This window comes from Triturus cristatus, chromosome 1_1 (genome assembly GCF_964204655.1).
Source record: "Triturus cristatus chromosome 1_1, aTriCri1.1, whole genome shotgun sequence".
In the NCBI taxonomy this organism is placed as follows: Eukaryota; Metazoa; Chordata; class Amphibia; order Caudata; family Salamandridae; genus Triturus; species Triturus cristatus.
The window spans coordinates 21348099-21368412 of record NC_140579.1 but is presented as its reverse complement, the minus strand read 5'-3'; the positions used below and the strand labels follow the sequence as shown (position 1 = coordinate 21368412).

At 49.8% G+C, this 20314-nt stretch overlaps 1 protein-coding gene across 3 annotated transcripts in view; it reads right to left on the bottom strand.

Annotated features, from left to right (window-relative positions):
• Positions 1 to 20314, bottom strand: part of EMC4 (ER membrane protein complex subunit 4) — an 89846-nt gene that overhangs the window by 10300 nt on the left and 59232 nt on the right. For all 3 annotated transcript variants that reach the window (XM_085642484.1, XM_085642403.1, XM_085642568.1), the window contains exons 4-5: positions 10604 to 10757; positions 8563 to 8723 (exon numbers count right to left, since the gene is read on the bottom strand). In XM_085642484.1, the coding sequence (XP_085498610.1) occupies positions 8563 to 8723; positions 10604 to 10757 (315 nt within the window). The remainder of the gene's footprint in view (positions 1 to 8562; positions 8724 to 10603; positions 10758 to 20314) is intronic.

The following is a 20314-nucleotide window of genomic DNA, read 5'->3' as shown; positions in this document are numbered from 1 at the left end:
CCATAACTGGGTTCAAGGGTCCAAGACAGTGGCAAGGGTGAACCCGCCTTTGGTAACCTGAATAGGAGCTGGGAGAGTGCCTGAGATGCGCTTGCAAAGGCCTCCAGCTGCTGCAACATCATCAATGGACCTGGGAACTCTCGGTGCATCGGGACACGGGATGGAACTGGGTTCAAGGGTCCAAGACAGTGGCAAGGGTGAACCCGCCTTTGGTAACCTGAATAGGAGCTGGGAGAGTGCCTGAGATGAGCTTGCAAAGGCCTCCAGCTGCTGCAACATCATCAATGGACCTGGGAACTCTCGGTGCATCGGGACACGGGATGGAACTGGCTCCTCTTTGGAACAGGAGCGAGACCTTGAGGCACCCGGACACCCTCGCACCTTCTCTGGAAAATGGGAATGGTGGACAGAGTCCCACTTGGGCTCCTCTGAAGATTACGACCAGGAGGAGGAGCTGCCTCAGAAATGACTTTGGGAGCAGGAGTGAGTTCTCGCTTTTGACTTTGATCTGGAGCAGGGCCGGCGCAGAGCCTTCTGGTGTTTGGCCACATAGGGCTTTGCCGCACGCTCTTGAATGGCTTTAGGGTTGATCTGGGTGCCTTCGTCACATGCCTTGGAGTTATGCGCAGAGGCACACCTTGTGGGGATCTGTCACAGACAACGTTTTGCAACAGTCCCTACAAAGCTTGGACTCCTCTTTTAGGACGGGATATCCAATGCACACTAGCTTTTTTTCTTCTTTTTGGAGAACAATCACTTTGAAGAGAGAAAAAGGAATGAGTGGAGCTTAGGATCTGCGTCTGAAGGTGCAGAAAGAAAGGAACTGATGTCAGTGCGAATGGGCGGCAGTTTTATGAGGATCAGTCCGCCACTCCCGGGGCAGAACACTGTTGATGCTGAGTCTCGCGGTGTTGCCTGCTGGCACGCAGGAGCGTTGCTTTAAAGTTTTCCTGCTTCGGTCTTGTGGCTGGGAAAAGTACATGGTGTGACATCAGTGGTCAGAAGTATCCAATAGAATCCCCTGCCCGACGAGGCCAAAGAAGACATTTAATGGAGGCTTAACTATACTGAATTATACGGTGTGGTGGAAAGAGAAACGCATCTTGAGGTTCCGCAGACTTAATCAAAGAATCCAGTGCGGTCTGAGGTCGTCCTTCATTGTTGTTGTCATATCTGGCCATCATAGGTCCAGCTTACAGGTTCAAACACACTTTCCGTTCAGCAGGGCAGGAACTAGTGTCTGTGTGCCTATGGGGGAGCACCCGATGGAACCAAGCTACTGAGAGGCGTCTGCCTCTTCAAACCGCCGGATCCCAGATACTCTGTGGTCTGGGATGCAAATAGGGTACTGGATTGACTGCTGTCTTCCCATCAGAACGAATTCTGACCAGAAAAGAACTATCGGGGAAACAGACCCTTATTAGGATTAATGTCTTGCATATGGGTATCAGATGTGGGGGACACTGGGCCTCTCAGGTTGGGTGTTCACCCTAGATGGAGTTATCCTTATGATGAACAAATGGACAGAGACCAGCACAAAGGCGGTGTTGTAGGCAGCCTTTAGGGACTCCAAGCTTTGCGCAGTTAAAAGTATCAAATCATTTAACAGTATGAGCGAGGAAACTCTTGACCCCAGTGTCCATCCATTCTTGACCTGACTCTGCCAACCCTTTTCTGCAGTTCCCTCCCTGACCATAGTACAGTGCAGTGGGTAAGTGGCTTAATGCACGAGGCTTGCGTTCTTGTGGCACATTTGGCCAGGTATGATGGGTTCTCATATGTTCTGTCTATAGGTGTGCCAGGTACATAAAATGAACGCAAAGGACTGGTCATTCTTTAAAAGGTTATATTTTATGCTGTGGGTGTGAAAGCCGCTTTAGCTCCACATGACCTTTGAACTAGCATATTCCTCCCCTCTGATCCAGACACCGAACTAGAAACATTCTAGCTACTATGAAGGAAAGTTACAATTCTATTAAGGACATGGCGGCGAGGGTCATCCCATCGTGCACAATCTTGACAAATGTAGCCCGCTGCATCAGCAGCCATGAAGTCTGTTAAGAGTAAGTAAGGTGTTGAGTGAAGGATTTTCTTACTGCACGCTTTAAGATGCTTGCTTATCTGGTATTTCACAGTTACGCTCTATGTGACTTCTATTGCATGGTTTGTTATTGCTGTGGAGGAGCCAAGCACAAATACAGATGGAGGCTTTCGCTGAAAAGGTGGAGGCTGCACGAAGAAAGAGGCGCGTTGAGGATCTGAAAAGGGTCTGTATAGACTTAGGACAATAGTATTGGCTGTTAGAAACCACTAGGTTAAGGAACATATAGGATTGTTCATTGATTCATGGTTTGTTTGAACTTGTTTTGTTTAAAATAAACCCAAGGGGTTGTCCTCAGGTAGACTGGAGCCCCCATTTGATGGAGACTGGTCAGAGTTCATGACTGACCATGATAACCTGCTAAGAGAGGCTGGGCTGATATTCTCTACAACAAAATCCTACTGAGGTGGCACCGGACGCCTTACAAATAACATAAGAGAAACAATGACAGCTAGTGCATTGTGCTGGAGATGCGAGGAGAAAGAAGGCGACATTGTGCAAATACCATAAGAATGTTTAAAGGTAAAGCGGTGGTGGGACAGGAACAGGCGGGAGAAACAATCTGTAAGTGACATGCAAACACCACTGACATGCAGGGTTGCAACTCTGCAAGACATGTCGGATTTCCCACCCATGACAATCGATATGTGCAGATGGATCGCTATCGGCGTATGATTTGTGACTACAATGGGCATCATGCATCTCTGGAAGTCCATAGTTCTTAACGTATATGATAACTGGCTGGAACAAATGCATGAACTAACACATTAAATGACAGTGTATCTTAATTTGTGGCGGTGTGGCATAGATTTTTGGAGCTGAGGTGACCGTCCCTACTTAATGTGGTGCCGGGAGTGACGCATTTTAGTTTTGTGGCTGCCTCTGAATAATTATGGCCCAAGTTTAAATTTAGCACCAAAATTATGGAAAGTTGGGAACAAGACAGCAAAGTTCAGGCGTTGCGTGTAGTAATGAGGTCATTTAGGTGCATTGGTTGGATGGACAGGGTACAAGAGGGGTATGTACCCTTTATAGTAGTACTAGGCACAAATGATCACTTGAGTTGCTTCCGCCTGTTCCTGATCATTCGTTGCTATTTCAGGATCAAGCACTGTACAGTGAACACATGACCCTGTGGATATGAATTCTGTGTTTACACTTGTGGTTTCTTAATTCCATCCAATAAGCACCATAAAAAAATTAATCAATAGGGCATAGTCCATGCCTCTATCTGGTAATGGACTCAAAACTTTCCGTTAACAAAAGTGAGGAAAATTTCATGATTTGCTTTTAAAATAAAATATGCCCTGCAATTTGAAAACAAGCATTGAAAATTCAATAGGTCTCGCCTTTGATGAAGTTAAAGCCATTTGCTTTGCTAATGGTATTGTACAGCAACGCAAATGGCTTTAACCTAATGAAAGGGGAGACCTTTTGCATTTTTAATGCTGGTTTTCCCTGAAACGCCCACACAACTGTACAAGCAAAGGGAAACCTGCGAAAAATGTTTCAGTATAAATGAAATCAAAGCAGAGGGCAGATGGAGAGTGGCCAAGGCGCAGCATACCGGTCAGGGTCCAAAAGCGGCATACCTGGCAGAATACAATAGTGGCAGCTCATAGTTAGCACCCGAATAAGAAAGAAGGTTCACATAGCGCAGGAACGAGGCACTGAATAGTATGGGCAAAGTGAGGCCAAGCCCTAAGCCAGGCCATGGGGCCGGTAGTAAAGGCCCAACAGGTCATACGAGACACGGTAAAGCTGCCGCAGTTCCTGCTCCAAAGAAAGAAGTAGGAACGAGATAATAAAGAAAAGGAACAGGAGCCACGCCCCTTAATGTTCTATGGTGTTATTTTTGAGAACTCCTCCGCTAAAGGTATGTCCGCGGATTGCCAAAATGGAGGCTCGCTCAGTTAACGCTCGCTGACCTACATGATCTACAAGCGCGAACACCTGCAGGGCCAATTCTTCTGAGATGTACCACTCCATGGGGGGAGACTAGATAGCATATGCTGTGGTGGTGCTGAGTGATGCTGTGGTAGTGCTGAGTGATGCTGTGGTGACGCTGAGTGATGCTGTGGTGACGCTGAGTGATGCTGTGGTGACGCTGAGTGATGCTGTGGTGACGCTGAGTGATGCTGTGGTGACGCCGAGTGATGCTGTGGTGACGCCGAGTGATGCTGTGGTGACGCCGAGTGATGCTGTGGTGACGCTGAGTGATGCTGTGGTGACGCCGAGTGATGCTGTGGTGACGCCGAGTGATGCTGTGGTGACGCCGAGTGATGCTGTGGTGACGCCGAGTGATGCTGTGGTGACGCCGAGTGATGCTGTGGTGACGCCGAGTGATGCTGTGGTGACGCCGAGTGATGCTGTGGTGACGCTGAGTGATGGTGGCGCTGAGTGATGCTGTGGTGGTGCTGAGTGATGCTGTGGTGGCCTAGAGTGATGGTGGCGCTGAGTGATGGTGGCGCTGAGTGATGCTGTGGTGACGCTGAGTGATGCTGTGGTGACGCTGAGTGATGGTGGCGCTGAGTGATGGTGGCGCTGAGTGATGATGTGGTGGTGCTGAGTGATGCTGTGGTGGTGCTGAGTGATGGTGGCGCTGAGTGATGCTGTGGTGGTGCTGAGTGATGCTGTGGTGGCCTAGAGTGATGGTGGCGCTGAGTGATGCTGTGGTGGCACTGAGTGATGCTGTGGTGACGCTGAGTGATGCTGTGGTGACGCTGAGTGATGGTGGCGCTGAGTGATGATGTGGTGGTGCCGAGTGATGCTGTGGTGGTGCTGAGTGATGCTGTGGTGGTGCTGAGTGATGCTGTGGTGGTGCTGAGTGATGCTGTGGTGGCCTAGAGTGATGGTGGCGCTGAGTGATGCTGTGGTGACGCTGAGTGATGCTGTGGTGACGCTGAGTGATGCTGTGGTGACGCTGAGTGATGGTGGCGCTGAGTGATGCTGTGGTGGTGCTGAGTGATGCTGTTGTGCTGCCGAGTGATGCTGTGGTGCTGCCGAGTGATGCTGTGGTGCTGCCGAGTGATGCTGTGGTGACGCTGAGTGATGCTGTGGTGACGATGAGTGATGCTGTGGTGACGATGAGTGATGCTGTGGTGGCGCTGAGTGATGCTGTGGTGGCGCTGAGTGATGCTGTGGTGGCGCTGAGTGATGCTGTGGTGACGCTGAATGATGCTGTGGTGACGCTGAATGATGCTGTGGTGGTGCTGAGTGATGCTGTGGTGACGCTGAGTGATGCTGTGGTGACGCTGAGTGATGCTGTGGTGACGCTGAGTGATGCTGTGGTGACGCTGAGTGATGGTGGCGCTGAGTGATGATGTGGTGGTGCTGAGTGATGCTGTGGTGGCCTAGAGTGATGGCGGCGCTGAGTGATGCTGTGGTGGCGCTGAGTGATGCTGCTGTTGCGCGGAATAGCTGCTGCGACCTTGCTGATAAACGCATTTCATAACATTACAGTTAACAGCACAAAACACAGGGAAAAACCACACTGCGAATTTCTACATTAAAGTAAAGTTCAGATTCCCCCTCGAAGTTGAGAAGCAGTGAAACCAGTGATATTTGGTGTCTCTTGGCAACGCTTTGAGCTACTGAAGTACGGCCTTTAAAGCCAAAGACTATAAACGTGAATTAAACTAGAAAATAAGGAACAATCGAACAAAGAAGCAGGTTGTGTAGACCCACGAAAAGGAGGCGAGTTACTCGGGAACAGACGTCACACGGGTGCGTGAATTTAAGAGAGGAGAATAACAGGGTTATGTAAGGGCACAGACACTGGCGCAGTACTGCGAATCAAGCCGAGAAGTGCCGAAAAGTAAGCAGCCCTCCTTAAAATGACGGGGGAGTACTCCAAGACTGTTGAACAGTACGGGTAAAATTCCACAGCAGTTCTGCCTGCCCCGTTCAGCCGGGCCTTCGTTCTTCAATTTCTTCAAATAAACTTCCTGGCCATCGATGGAGATTCCAGGCCAGTCGTCGGGGGTTGGCACACCAGACAGGAAGAGAGCAGACACCTGGTCTGACCAAAAGTCTCATGGAGGGTCATGCAAGATTACTGAAAACAGGAGTCTCAGCAGAGATAACACCTTAATGGAAACAAGCCTTCGTCGCGGCAAACTGGGCATTCTCGGGAGTGGACTCTGGGGAAGCGTCACAGAACAGTAGGCCTCGGTGGCAGGACCTCAGGACTCTGGGCCTCTGGGGAAAAGTGTTTAAAAAGCTCCGGTACACAGTCCACGGGGCCTCTACAGGCTTTGGTCCAAGCTGGAATTGCGAAACGTCTATGCAAGGCTGTGTGTGTGCTTTGGGGAGGTGGCTTGAGGGAGAAAGAGTAGAACATTGCTCTTGGTGGGTATATGCTGGGCCCCGAAGTTTCTCCCAACAGACCCTCTCCCCTCCTCTCCGCCCCACACCATACCAACAAGCATCGATCTCTTGTCTTTATGGGGCCATGTGCTTTCAATTAGAAACACATGGCCACATAAAGATAAGAAAGTGCTTTGCGACCCAGTCTGGGTGGGCCGGCCCAAAAAGCCAAAGGGAGGCAACCCAAACAGCTAATTTCCAATGGAAGGCCACCGTTTACCATAAACGATGACGCCAGCCAATGGAAATAAGGGGCAGGGCTTCATGCCCTTTTCTCAAACTCCTCATTAACAATAAATCTCGCCGAGCGAGCAGCGCGTGCGCTGCAACGCTAGGCAAGACATAAAAATATGGACAAAACTTGTAGTTTTGCTAAAGAATTGCACAGTTTGTTAGCTTTCAAAATATAACGTACCCAAAAATGTCTGCAACTTAAAAAAGTGAACAGAGGTTTAAAGCAATTTTTAATTCCGAATTTTACTACCATTTCTCTAAAGCATTATTTAATAAAACACGTTTGATGGAGAAACAGAAAAAAGCATTATGGCAAAAAGCATTATGGCCAATACAGAAAAAAGAGAATTTTCTACAGAAAGTCACAACACTTAACTCTGAGACCTTGCATAAATGGAGATTTAAAACTTCCAATAATTCACACGCGTTTTCAGCAGTAAGACTGGAGACATGGCACAGCTGCAAGTTTCCAGGAATACTCCTGGCAAACATTTGAACATGTAATCTTTGCAAGAGCAAACATACACGCTTTGTCATGTGAAAAATGTTTTATGAGGTCAAAAATAAATTTTGCTCATGGAAGCCAAGCTTACATGCGTCGATAGCTTTGAGAATCGGGCCCATAACATTTTGACTCTGACACAACTTTGCAGAGTTAATTTATGCGTGTAATGCCCAGTCATTGATACAACACTAGGCATACACTCCGTTATGGCAAACACGAGAATTAAGGCGCAGTGAGTTAATGAGATGGGACCAATAATTATACAATGTGGTCTAATGGAGGAAGACAGACTGCAGGCGGACGCTTTGATCCTCAGCTGGCATCCTAGACGGTGGACCCTCAGTAGAATCTGGGTTTACTTACAGTAACATTTTGTGAAACTGAATAAATACTTAGTATATTTGCAAGAGCAATTCACAAGGGAGTTCCCCAGAACTACAGTAAGAGTGAAATAATTCAATCAGAACAATGGTATATCCAGACCTCAGCCGCAATCAGAAGTCCCGCTTAATGAAAAATGCTGGGATATTGAGACCCTACCATTATCAATAACCTGGCCTATATTGCATACATAAAGCCTGTGAATATTCAAATTTTAACACAAATACGTCACTGATATAGTCAGAAGTAGCACTGCATGGGACAGATAGATTTCTGAAGTATGCTGTGCATTTGACAAATACATATTTTATAAAATTCCAATCCCTGCTATCTCCCACAACTGACGCAACCAGCAGGGTGCCGCCGTACCCTTGCATGTCTGATTCAAAGGCTGGAATGTGTGCACAAGGGTATTTCCTCTACCTGTCCTAAGGCTCTTCTTGGTGCAACTGCCAGGTCGTTTCAGGCTCAGTTAGTTTATTTTTTAGCTAATAACACTTTGCAAGCTGGGCCGTTGGATTCTCTGCTTACAATTTTGAAGCATTTAATGGATAGGTGAATTACCCACGCATTTCACAGCAATATCAAAAATATATAAGAGCCAGGGTACGGTGTCCCATCCGTTCTTACAGCAAGCCCTCTAAGAAGGATGTCCAGCTTCTGGGATCTGAGCCAGTGCGGGCTAGGGGGATCCGAGCATCCCTTTTGTGGGCAGGTTGCTCTAGCACTCTTAGAGCATATTGGACGGGAGCCAATATGGGAATCCCTGTCAGAAGTCCACTACCAGGAGACCGCACACACAACAGAAGATCGTGCCGCTAGCTCTCTGTACCAGGACTCAGCCATCACTGTGGAGGCCCCTTTGGGCTTTTCACATCCCTGTCACACAGATCGATCCTTCAGGCGGCCAGTGACCGCTGACCAGGGGATGGAAGCTAAGGGGTTATAGCAGCAAGAGGCTCATCGTACTCACCTCTGGGGGCTCGATGAAGGCCAGCCAGTCAGAGGCGTGGGTTGGCAGCAGCCCCATGGACTGGCACTTATACACCGCCAGTGCCAGTCCCAGGAGATTCCCAATCAGGTACACCAGGCCCTGCAGGAACTTCTGGTTCGAGCTGTCCAGCATCCTGAAGGCTGCAACAAGAGAAACGGAGTTAACGAGCTGGAGAAGGCTGAAAGGAGAAACTAGAGAGACAATGTCAGAACCCTGGATTCAACGACCAGAGGTACCCAGGGCTGGAAGAGCAGCAACTACTGCAAGGCTGGACAGGTGGAGGACTGACCAACAGCATTAGGCGCTGGAGAGCAAGACAGGGTACTATCACAGCCCTGCACTGTACTAGGACGAGGCTCTGGAGGGCAGGACAGGTGGAGACTGTCCGAGTTCAAAATAAATAGCAAATGTACTACAAAGAAGGACAGAGGGGTAGCAACAGAGCCCAGAACTGGATAGAACTGGGGGACAGTACGGTAGGACAGAGAGGTTCTATCAGAGCCCTGAACCAGAGGAGGAGGACGGACGGACACTGCTGGTTGTCCCGCAGGAAGTAAGGAGGACTATTGTCAGGGTCCAGGAACGGAACAGCAGAAGGTGCAGAAGAGATGGAAAGAGAGGTGCAGACAGAAGGGCTATAGAAGAGGACAAAGGGGAGGGGTCGCAGCCAAAGACCGGAGTGGGAGGAGAGGCCACGGACAGTATAGATGGGCCTATGTTAGCCAAGGGCTGTGATAGCACCGAGTGCTGCATGGCTGGGATGAGGAACTTGAAAGAGTGGCTGGTGCTGGGCCTCCTCTTGCTTCATGGTCAATGGAGTGCTGTGCATTAGCACTGAGGTGCCTCAGCTGTGTGGGACCCAGGTCTGATATACTGTGGAGGTGCTGTCGAGCACGGCCCGTGTGCCTTGGCAATGGAGGGTGGGCCTCTGTACAGGAGTAGTTGAGGGTGCAGCTGAGCAGTTAAGTGGATCAGCTGAGCAGCCTGTATGCCACAAAAAGAGCATTAAATGGTGAACGTCAAGCACCAGATGCACTGGTCCAGCTGTGCGTGTTATAACACTAGATAGCGTTGGTTAGCAGGTAAGTGGATCAGCTGAGCAGCCTGTATGCCACAAAAAGAGAGCAGCATATGGTGGGACGTCAGGCACCAGATGCACTGGTACAGCTGTGCGTGTTATAACACTAGATAGTGTTGGTTAGCAGGTAAGTGGATCAGCTGAGCAGCCTGTATGCCACAAAAAGAGAGTAGTATTTGGTGGGACGTCAGGCACCAGATGCACTGGTCCAGCTGTGCGTGTTATAACACTAGATAGCGTTGGTTAGCAGGTAAGTGGATCAGCTGAGCAGCCTGTATGTCACAAAAAGAGAGCAGTAAATGGTGGGACGTCAGGCACCAGATGCCCTGCTCCAGCTGTGCGTGTTATAACACTAGATAGCGTTGGTTAGCAGTTAAGTGGATCAGCTGAGCAGCCTGTATGTCACAAAAAGAGAGCAGTAAATGGTGGGACGTCAGGCACCAGATGCCCTGCTCCAGCTGTGCGTGTTATAACACTAGATAGCGTTGGTTAGCAGGTAAGTGGATCAGCTGAGCAGCCTGTATGCCACAAAAAGAGAGCAGTAAATGGTGGGACGTCAGGCACCAGATGCACTGGTCCAGCTGCGCGTGTTATAACACTAGATAGCGTTGGTTAGCAGTTAAGTGGATCAGCTGAGCAGCCTGTATGCCACAAAAAGAGAGTAGTATTTGGTGGGACGTCAGGCACCAGATGCACTGGTCCAGCTGTGCGTGTTATAACACTAGATAGCGTTGGTTAGCAGGTAAGTGGATCAGCTGAGCAGCCTGTATGCCACAAAAAGAGAGTAGTATTTGGTGGGACGTCAGGCACCAGATGCACTGGTCCAGCTGTGCGTGTTATAACCCTAGATAGCGTTGGGTGCGACAGGTTAAGTCGAAGGAGTTTGTTTGCGGCTCTCTGCAGGGCTGCATCGATCATACAGGAAGAGGCTGGGATACTCACTTGCAGACACCGCCATGAGCGCTTGGATGGGCCTCCAGGCCATCATGCAGACCATCATGATGGGGAAGATGGAGATGGTATTGCCTGCCATGTACATGATGAATAGATTCATGGGGATCTGTTTAAGGGGCCCCAGGGCGATGTCCCAACAGTGCTAGAAAAAAAAGAAAGAGAGACGTTATCCTAAGCACTACCGGCCTCCCTATGGAACTTGTAACAGTTTGGGTACGGAGACAGCTGAGTTGTCTCTATAACTGGGGGAGATGTCGCAGCCATAGAGAAGATGATGCCTGGATGGACTGCTAATGCAGTCTTCTGTCCTAACAGCGAAAAGTAGCTTAGCTTTAAAATGGCACGGGAAAAGGGAGGCAAGGAAGATGGGGGGTCTTACTAGCTAGAGAAACAAATGCATCTCAGACATTCCTTCTTTGGGGAGATCTGCTATCTGGACCCCACATAGCATCTGCAAGCACTCAATGTTAGATACCAATATGGCGAAAAGGCCATTATTATATATATATATCTTGCCAAGAATACTGTCCCAAATGAAGGTAAACGGAGTAATTCGTGGCAGCGGCAGGCAGGACCAAACACCAACAGTTCTATAAAGCACTGGATTTTTGCAAAAGATATGGAATGGTTAAAAACCAGGGTACCACAAAGGCTTCCAATGACCCAGTTTCAGATGGGTCGCCTCGTTCATTTTGCCATCATATATATCGACCTACTATATCAAGAACTACAATATCATCCAGATAAGTATTCACCATTATATTGTCATGTTCTAACTCGCCCATATTTTGTAACTAAATGTATTTTGTCTTTTTACATATCTCTTACTTTAGTGCTTTATCTTCTAATTGTTTTTCAATATTATAACCTTGCTCATTTTACTTTATTAAACATAATATTTTAAGTATGTATTAACCTTAAGCCTCCTTCCCCCAACTTCTTAGATCTATCTGTATACCTTTATCTTGTAAAGGTGACCAGAACACACCAAAAAACGAAATGCAACAAAGGACTTATATAATACACGTTACCCTTTATGTATTTTTCATATTCTATGTATATTTTGTGGTGGTTAACTTGACAACAATTACTTTTACATAAAAGAAATAGTTACTAAATATAGGGATATAAACACTAGACTACACCATTTGATTTTCTACAGTAAAAAGAGAACAATGTTTAATCATGTGAAGATTTAGGAAAAAACACCCTATGTGCTTTTAAAAACATTCTCTGTAGAACGGAGAGAATGCTCAACTGTTCTCTAAAAGGTGCAACTAACAGGCACTGATTTGAATTAGAATGTTTAGGTTTTGTGTCTCTTTCATGAATAAATTGTTTATGGACCGAGACAGTGGAATTATGCGTTTTCAGTCTTCACAGCATTTAGCGCTTAATCTTTTGTTTGTGTTGTAATTGTATTGTATTTAAAACACTTACCATATATTCTGCCGCATAATTTGCAGTTTTCAACAGAAAATGTGGTTTCTAGCTCAAAAAATTCAAAATAATACTGCCACATAATGTGCTACATAATGGGCTCAGTTTGCCTTTTCCTGATGCATGCTTTAGATAACCCTGCTGCATAATTTAGTCCTCCACTTCTGCATAATCTTTGAGACCCTGACAATGTTCATCATCTGCAGACTGGTTTGGGAGCAGTCATTAGGATGAAACACATTTTTCACAGGGATCCATTAAATATTTTCGATATTTCACTAATTCTTGCAAAATACGAGTTTTAATAGCACTGCAATGTGCAGCGAAAACACGTGTGGGTATATATACACACACACACACACATATACATAATCCAAAAGGACAAATAACACGGAACACTCAAGGGGTCAAGAGTCAATTTACTATTGCAAGTAGACGCGTTTTGGCATGTGTCTTTTTCAGTACTTGCTTCCCTGTCAAATCAACTTCATGTTGACAACAGCACTTTTTAAATGTAACATCGGACGCGCCTATTGGGGGTTCTAGAGATGGCAAAAGGAAAGGGACTTGATGGAGAAGGGTTACCAGCTTGGGTTACTCGCACATACCGTATACTCACCTGGGCCCATAACATTCATACAAGTAAGCTAGTAAAAACCCCCTGTCATCAATTTTGTGAGTTACTTGATATTCACTTTTACCAAATCTTACCAACTCGATCTACTTGTAAATAATTCCTCTTTGCTCAATGAATCAGGTTGCTGAGTTAGTTTAAAGTAGAAATGACATTATTTTTACCTTTGAAAAAAAAAAAAGAACTCGAAAGTTTTAAAACCTATATCTAATCAATAATTTTGTGAGTCACAGATCAAATACAATGTTAACATCGAGATTCATTTCAGGAGAGAAATCGAGTTTAGTTCAATGATAAATCTCAAAAAAGTATTGCAATGACAGTACCTGGAAAGGGATGAAAAGAGAAAAGGTACAAAGGCCGATTTCACAGAATTATATTTACCGAGGGTGATAGATGAACCCAACTCCTTGAAGATGGGCCAGACGGAGTCCACCAGGACAGGTGGAAGACAGAGGATCAGGGCAGGTTTCAGAACTAGGAAGGTGACCTCTTCTAAGTGCAATGCCAGCATCGCACCCCTCTCTGGCACTACTCTCCTCGATCTTTTCTGCCGCAATTCCCTTCTAGATGATTGGTTTATTGATCAGTATTTCAATCTCTCGAGCAGGGTCTCTAGCATCTGCAAAGTCCGAGACAGCGGCTCGGATAGCGTCTGTGGCAGCATACGTGTCGGGTCAGACTCAGAGTCAGACACAAAACTAACTAACTTACCTCAATTATACTATTCTGTGTTCTTGTACCACCCCCCCTAATGTTTTCAATATTGTGTTTTCCCCTATTCTGATTGGGCAGGGCAAAGAGACGAGTTCATCACACCATACTAAAAGTAATATTTTCTTAGGACTATTGTGCTATGTTTCCGTCCCTTAATTTACTTTCCCAAAGCTTTATTCGCACCCGCATTTCACATTAGGATCAATACATTTTGAAACATTATTTTAAGTTTCTTTCTTTGTCTGGGTCAATAGGCTGAGTTCTCAGGCGTCTCTGTCCAGTGTGGCCTTGGCTGTGTTTCAACTGTGCCATCATGGTTTCCGGCAGATTTCTGTGCGCCTGCGCGTGAGTTAAATGGGGTAGGGATTTTAGTCACCCTCCGAGGCCCAAATATGAATTAATAATAAAGTCAGAAAAAGACACGTTAGAATACCAAAATAAATGATTTCACTGTATACCACTTATCTCTACTCTATCCCCATTTACTTATTTTAATCTTTCGCATTAGTGTTTAGTAGAACTTATAAGGTTTAGTTTAAGCAATACCATGCGCATTATCACGTGAGCTTCAAGAGCGGCAATATTAAGAGCTATTGCGCATCTGCAAAGTTTCCCCCAAGCATAGAAGACATCATACTACGTAGATGTAGTAGACGCATGCGCAGTGAAGTTCTTGCTTTTTTTGGAAGCCATTTTAAGACACTCTGGTTACTTGTTAGTAATACACATATAAGCTTCCCCTCGATACAGTATGTCGTGTGTAATGCAATATAAGTATTTACAAAACAGATTGGTTACGTGATTACATGTTATTTGAGAGGATTGAATACAAGCAAGTTTCTTTTATACGAAACCTTGCTCCATCAATCCCCTCTCTGATGGCATTTAATGCCATCACTAATTTCTAATGAATCAGATGCCAACTTTAGCACATCTCAATTTCTTCTTCAAATCTTTCATTTCTTTCTTTTCTCTTTTTGCATTGTAATCCTCTCATTCTTTTGTAAAAGTCTCCTTTTAATTCTTCCATCTGTATTTCTTCGCATTTTCTTTTCTTACCCCTTTCATTTACTTCATACTGCTTTCTCCATTTGCAGCATTTGTGCCAAAACATTATTGCCAATACTGTTATTCCCATTATGGGCAATATTATTTGATCTAGAATTCCTTTGCCTATGTTGGAAACCCAATTACCTATGTTAGAAATGCTATTTGTCAACTTCTTCTATACACTTTCAACTTCCAGTGGTTTTAACTCTTCTTCTAATTTTGTAATATTTTTAATATATCCTCCAATTTCACCATTTTTATCAGGAATATACGTGCAACAATGTTGCGTTTTCAATAATTTACAGACTCCACCCTCTTTTGCCAATATGTCAAGAGCAAGACGATTTTGCATAACCATAGATCTGACAGCAACTAATTCAGTGTTAATCATCAAGAATCGTCCAGCAGGAGGAGCCTAGCGCGCATCCAAGATGGCCGCGTAGGTGCGAGGCTCCCGAGGACCTCCGCGACCTCCTGAATAAATCCTGGAAATATCCTGTCCTTGTTAAGGGGACTGTGTCGGGGAACCCGAGCTGAGGCGCTACCCGTTTTTTGGGCTCGAATCGGACCCCGAACACCGGTGGGAGCATCGACTGAAGGTTGCGGCCTTCTCCTCGCCGGCCCCCCGGATTGGAGTAGTGGGGCGATCCGGGGACAAGGTGAATAACAGCGGCGAGCGGGGCTGGGCGACTCGCGTACCCCGCACTTTCGCTTTTGCGCCCTCCTTGCTCTCTGGCGAGGTCGGGCTGCGGAGCGGGGTGCGGTGGTGTGGACTTGTCCAGGTGCCCAGCTGACCCGTCGGCGGTGGGTTGACCCGCGGCTCGGTGGTCGCCCCCCGCCCCCCCCCTTGACACCCGTGATTTGGTGTGGCGGCCCGTTTGGAGCTCTTGGCACGACGGTGGAAGGGCCAGCATGGCCACCAAACAAGATGGCGACCGGGCGAAGGTGAAGACGACCCGCCGTGGCACGGCGCACCAGGCCAATAGTATGGACCGCTACACGCTCCAAAAGGGTTCTCCGGAGACATCGCGGTCATCCCCGGTGGGCCCGACGGAGGCATCTGCCCATCCGGTGGATCTAACCCTCCGGGACGTCATGGGCGCCATCGCTGAACTGAAGGCCTTAGTGGACCAGCGTTTTGATACCTTGGCGCAAAAAATTGACTCGGTCCTGGTGGATGTGGGCCTTGTGAGGGCGGACTTGTCAAAAACGAACGACCGAGTCGACTCCCTGACCCACACCACAACGAGCCTCACGACTGACGTGGTGGCCCTCCAGAAGGAGGTGCGCCGGCTTGGCCAGGCGAGCGCCCTGATGGACCGGCGACTGGAGGATTCCGAGGGTCGGGCCCGGAGGAATAATATTCGCATTATTGGTGTGCCGGAGGGACGTGAGGCGGAGGCGGCGGATCTCTTCGTGGAAGACTTGATCCTGACCCATCTCCAGCCCCGGGGGCTGAGTAAGCTTTTTGCGGTGGAACGTGCCCACCGGGTCCCCGGGGGCCGCCCTAAGACCGGTGCCCCGCCGCGGCCCCTTATTGCCCGAATTTTTAATTTTCGGGACCGAGATGCCATCCTCCAGACCTCCAGGCAACAGGGACCGGTCAGGTTGGACAACATGGACGTAAACTTCTACCCAGACTTTACCCCGGCGGTCCAGAAGCAGCGGCAGAGCTTTATTGGCATCAAACGACGTTTAAGGGACCTAAATCTTAAGTACTCAATGCTCTTCCCGGCCAAGCTGCGGGTGGAGGTGGATGGTCGCACGCACTTCTTCGACCGGCCCGAGGCGGCTGGGGACTGGTTGGACACCTTGCCTGGAGGTCGGGGCCGGGGGGGCGGGGGGAGCGCGGCTGGCGAGGAGGGCCCGCTGGATCAGAATTGAGGGGTGACTGTATTGCCTTGCTCGGGACATTGTTCCTTCACCATATACTGCTTCTGTATGTTCCCCTCCCATGGAGGTCATGTGGGGTCTGCTGGGGGCTTCCCTCCTCCTCTGGGGGACTAGTTAGTATTTAGCTATGGGGCGACAGGCACACTGCACTTTGGGGGGGCTGTCTGGGCTCATGCAGGGGTGCAGGGAGGGGGGAGTTTTGTTGGGACCGGGGGGTGTGTTGTTTGTTCGTACCGCAAGGCAAACCTGCAATTGTTTTGTTGTCTTTAGACTGCTCGGTGGGGGACGACCGATTGTTTCGACGTATGATGGGGGGTAGGGACTTGACTGTGTTGTCATGGAATGTTAACGGCCTGGGGGATAGGATTAAGCGTGGTGTGGTCCTGCAGTATTTAAAACGTATTTCCCCAGATGTTGTCTTTCTGCAAGAGACGCACCTTATAGGTAACACCTTTCATGCAATGAATCGGAGGGGATATCGTTTGGCGGCCCACTCTGGCTTCACCTCGGGCTCGCGGGGGGTGGGTATTATGGTTAAGAACTCGCTCCCGTTGGAGATTGATGAGGTGCGCCACGATGAGAGGGGGCGCTACACTGCTCTGGTGGGACGTATGGAGGGTAGAGTGTTCAGTTTTGTGTCAGTGTACGTCCCGCCTGGGCTACAGGCCACTACATTTGCGGACCTGGGGCGCCTCCTTCTGGAACTTCCGAGTGGCCTGTTGGTGGTTGGAGGGGACTTTAATGCGGTTGCATCTGGGTCTATGGATCGCCATCCCCCTAGGGACCTCCCCCGGGCGCAGGCGTGGCTGCCTGGCCTTTTAGACACGCTGGGCCTGGTGGATTGTTGGCGCCTAAAGCATCCCGTATTGCAACAGTACACCTTCCACTCGGGGGCCCATGGTAGCCTATCACGGCTTGATTACATCCTTGTCCCGGCGGCCCATGCGGGGAGGGTGGGGGAGGTGCGCCATTTGGCACGGGGTATCTCAGACCACTCCCCATTGTTGTTGCATTTCGATGTCTTCCCGAGGGGGGATGGCAGGGTGGCCCCGATCAATGCCTGGTATTTGCGCGACCCCACCATTCGTGCCGACTTGATCAAATCCTTACAGCGCTATTTTGAGGAGAATGTGGGGTCGGTCCCATCTGCCATCTCCCTGTGGGAGGCTTTCAAAGTGGTTCTTAGAGGGGAGGCCCTCTCCTTTATTGCCAATGCCCGGCGGCGCGAGCGGGAGGAGGTGACCCGGGTGGAGGCCGAGATTGCGGAATTGGAGGGTGACCTGGGGAGCGGGGTAACAGACGCCAAGTTACATGTTCTGCAGTTAAAACAGGCGGCCTACCGGGCCCTCGTCACGGAGGCGGCCAGGGGCCTTGGTAGAGAGCAGCAGGGGCGCTTGTATGATGTGGGTGACAAGGCCGGCAAATTGATTGCGTGGTTGGATAAGAGAGAGAGAGCGAGCCGCGTGGTGCCTTTGATTGAGAGTGTGGATGGTGCGTGTGCCACGGAGCCGGAAGCCATTGTCTCCTGCTTCGCGGATTATTTCCGCGGAGTCTACTCCCCTGTTTCTCCCTGTTCGGAGGCGGATTCCCATGCCCTGCTTCGGGACATCGCACTGCCCTCCCTTACGGCGGAAGACAGGGATTCGCTGGACGTCCCTCCCACCTCGGACGAAATTGCCTCGGCTATTCGCTCGGTTGCATCCGGCAAGGCCATGGGCCCCAATGGCATTCCCATTGAGCTATATAAGCTACGCCCGGATGTGCTGGCACCCCACCTGCGTGCGATGTTCCTCGCGGCCCACTCGCAGGGCTCCCTCCCACCGGACCAGCGTCTGGCCACAATTGTGGTAATCCACAAGGAGGGGAAGCCCCGTGAACGGGTCACATCCTATAGGCCGATTTCGCTTTTGAACGCGGAGCCCAAAATCCTCGCCAAGGTGTTGGCCAACCGGTTGGTTGGCGTGGTGGGCGATTTGGTCCACCAAGACCAATCGGGCTTTATCCCACACCGCAACACGGCGCTTAATCTACGGCGCTTGCACGGGGTGCTTGCGCGTGTCCCATTTGTGCGGGAGCCAGCCATCTTGGCGTCCTTGGACGCCACCATGGCGTTTGATACGCTCGAATGGCCATATCTCTGGGCGATGCTGGCGAAGTTTGGGTTTGGCCCGGGTTTCATCAGCTGGGTCAAATTACTATATTCGGGCCCGATGGCGCAGGTGGTGGTGAACGGGCGTGTGTCGGCCCCGTTCGCGCTGGGGCGGGGCACGCGACAGGGTTGTCCCCTGTCGCCTCTTCTGTTCGCCCTGGCCCTGGAGCCCCTGGCGGAGTGGCTGCGGTGGCACCCTTCCATCCGTGGTCTCCGCTGGACCCCCGAGCACGAGGACCGTGTGTCCCTCTACGCGGACGATATCCTTTTGTATCTTGCCTCCCCGCGCAAGTCCCTGATCGTCCTAGTTGATGTTTTGCGCTCCTTCGGTCGCAACTCAGGCCTAGTCATTAACTGGGCGAAATCCTGTGTCTACGTGCTTTCCGGGGAGGCTCCGGTCCTGCCGCGGGACTGCCCGATCCAGATTGCCTCCCAGGGTTTCCGGTACTTGGGTATATATATCACTCTTGACCCGGAGGCCCGCTATGAGCGGAATCTGCTGCCCCCTCTCCAGCGTTTGAAGGAGGATGTGGTGCGCTGGCGGCGTCTCCCGCTCTCGCCGCTCGGCCGTGCGGCCTTGTTTAAAATGATGTCCTTGCCGCGCTTCCTCTACGCCCTCCAGAACACCATGGATATGGTCCCGGCACGCTACTTTCGTGAGGTGGAGGGCCTCCAGCGGCGCCTGTTCTGGGACGGGAGGCCGCGTATTGCTCTGGCTAAACTGACGCTCCCGTGGTACGACGGAGGGGTCGCCCTTCCGGACATTAAACGGTATTACTGGGCCTCCCAACTAGCTGCAATTAATCATGGCCTTTACGGGCCCGCCCTGAACCCGGCATTTGAGATGGACAAGATGCTCCTGCCCGGTGGCGATTACAATCGAGCGCTGTACTCTGGCGCGCCCGACTCCCGTCTGACGGGACCGACGCGTGTCATGGTGCGGGTTTGGCACGCGGCTAATGCAGCTATGGGGTGGAAGGACCGTTTGACCCGGGCGTCTCCACTGTATGCATCTGAGAGGCTGGGCTCCCTGTGGACATCGAAGGGCTTCGAGAAGTGGGACACGATCGGAATCAGCACAGTGGGGGATCTCTGGACGAGGGGGGGATTCAAAACTTTTGAGACGCTGCAGGCGGAGTTCCAGCTGCAGGGCAGTGAGTACTTTCGGTACCTACAGGTCCGCCATGCGCTGGGCTCCGTCTTCCCGGATGTTGCATCCATTCCGGAGTCTTCCCCCCTGGAGGACAGAGTGCTAGATGGCCATGTCCCGGACAGCACGATCTCCCTCATATATAAGAAGCTGATTAATGATAGATCGTGCCTGTTAACTAGTCTACGCGAGGCTTGGGTGGCCGACGGGCTGGAGCTGGACGACGAGGATTGGATTTCCGCGGTGGCCTCTCCGAAAGAGGTGGCCATCCCGGCTCGCCTTCGTTTCGTCCAGCTCAAGAACCTTCACCGGGTCTACGTGACAGGGCCAAGGCTTCTACGTATGGGTTTTGCCGGTGACGGACTGTGTAAGCGTGGCTGTGGTGCGTTGGCGACTTTTATGCATATACTGTGGGAGTGCCCGAAGGTGGAGCGATTCTGGCGTGGTGTGCATGAGGTCCTGCGTGTGGTCACGCGTGTAGCGCTGCTGCCTGAAGCGAGGAGGTGCTTGTTGAATGTATGGGAACCAAATGACTACTCGGTTCCGCAGACGCGGTGGGTGACTCTGAGATACATGATAGCGAAACGTGATATTGCTCAATTGTGGGGATCCCAGAGGCCCCCTGCGGTGTCGGCCTGGAAAGAGCACATGGATTGGTGTATGTTC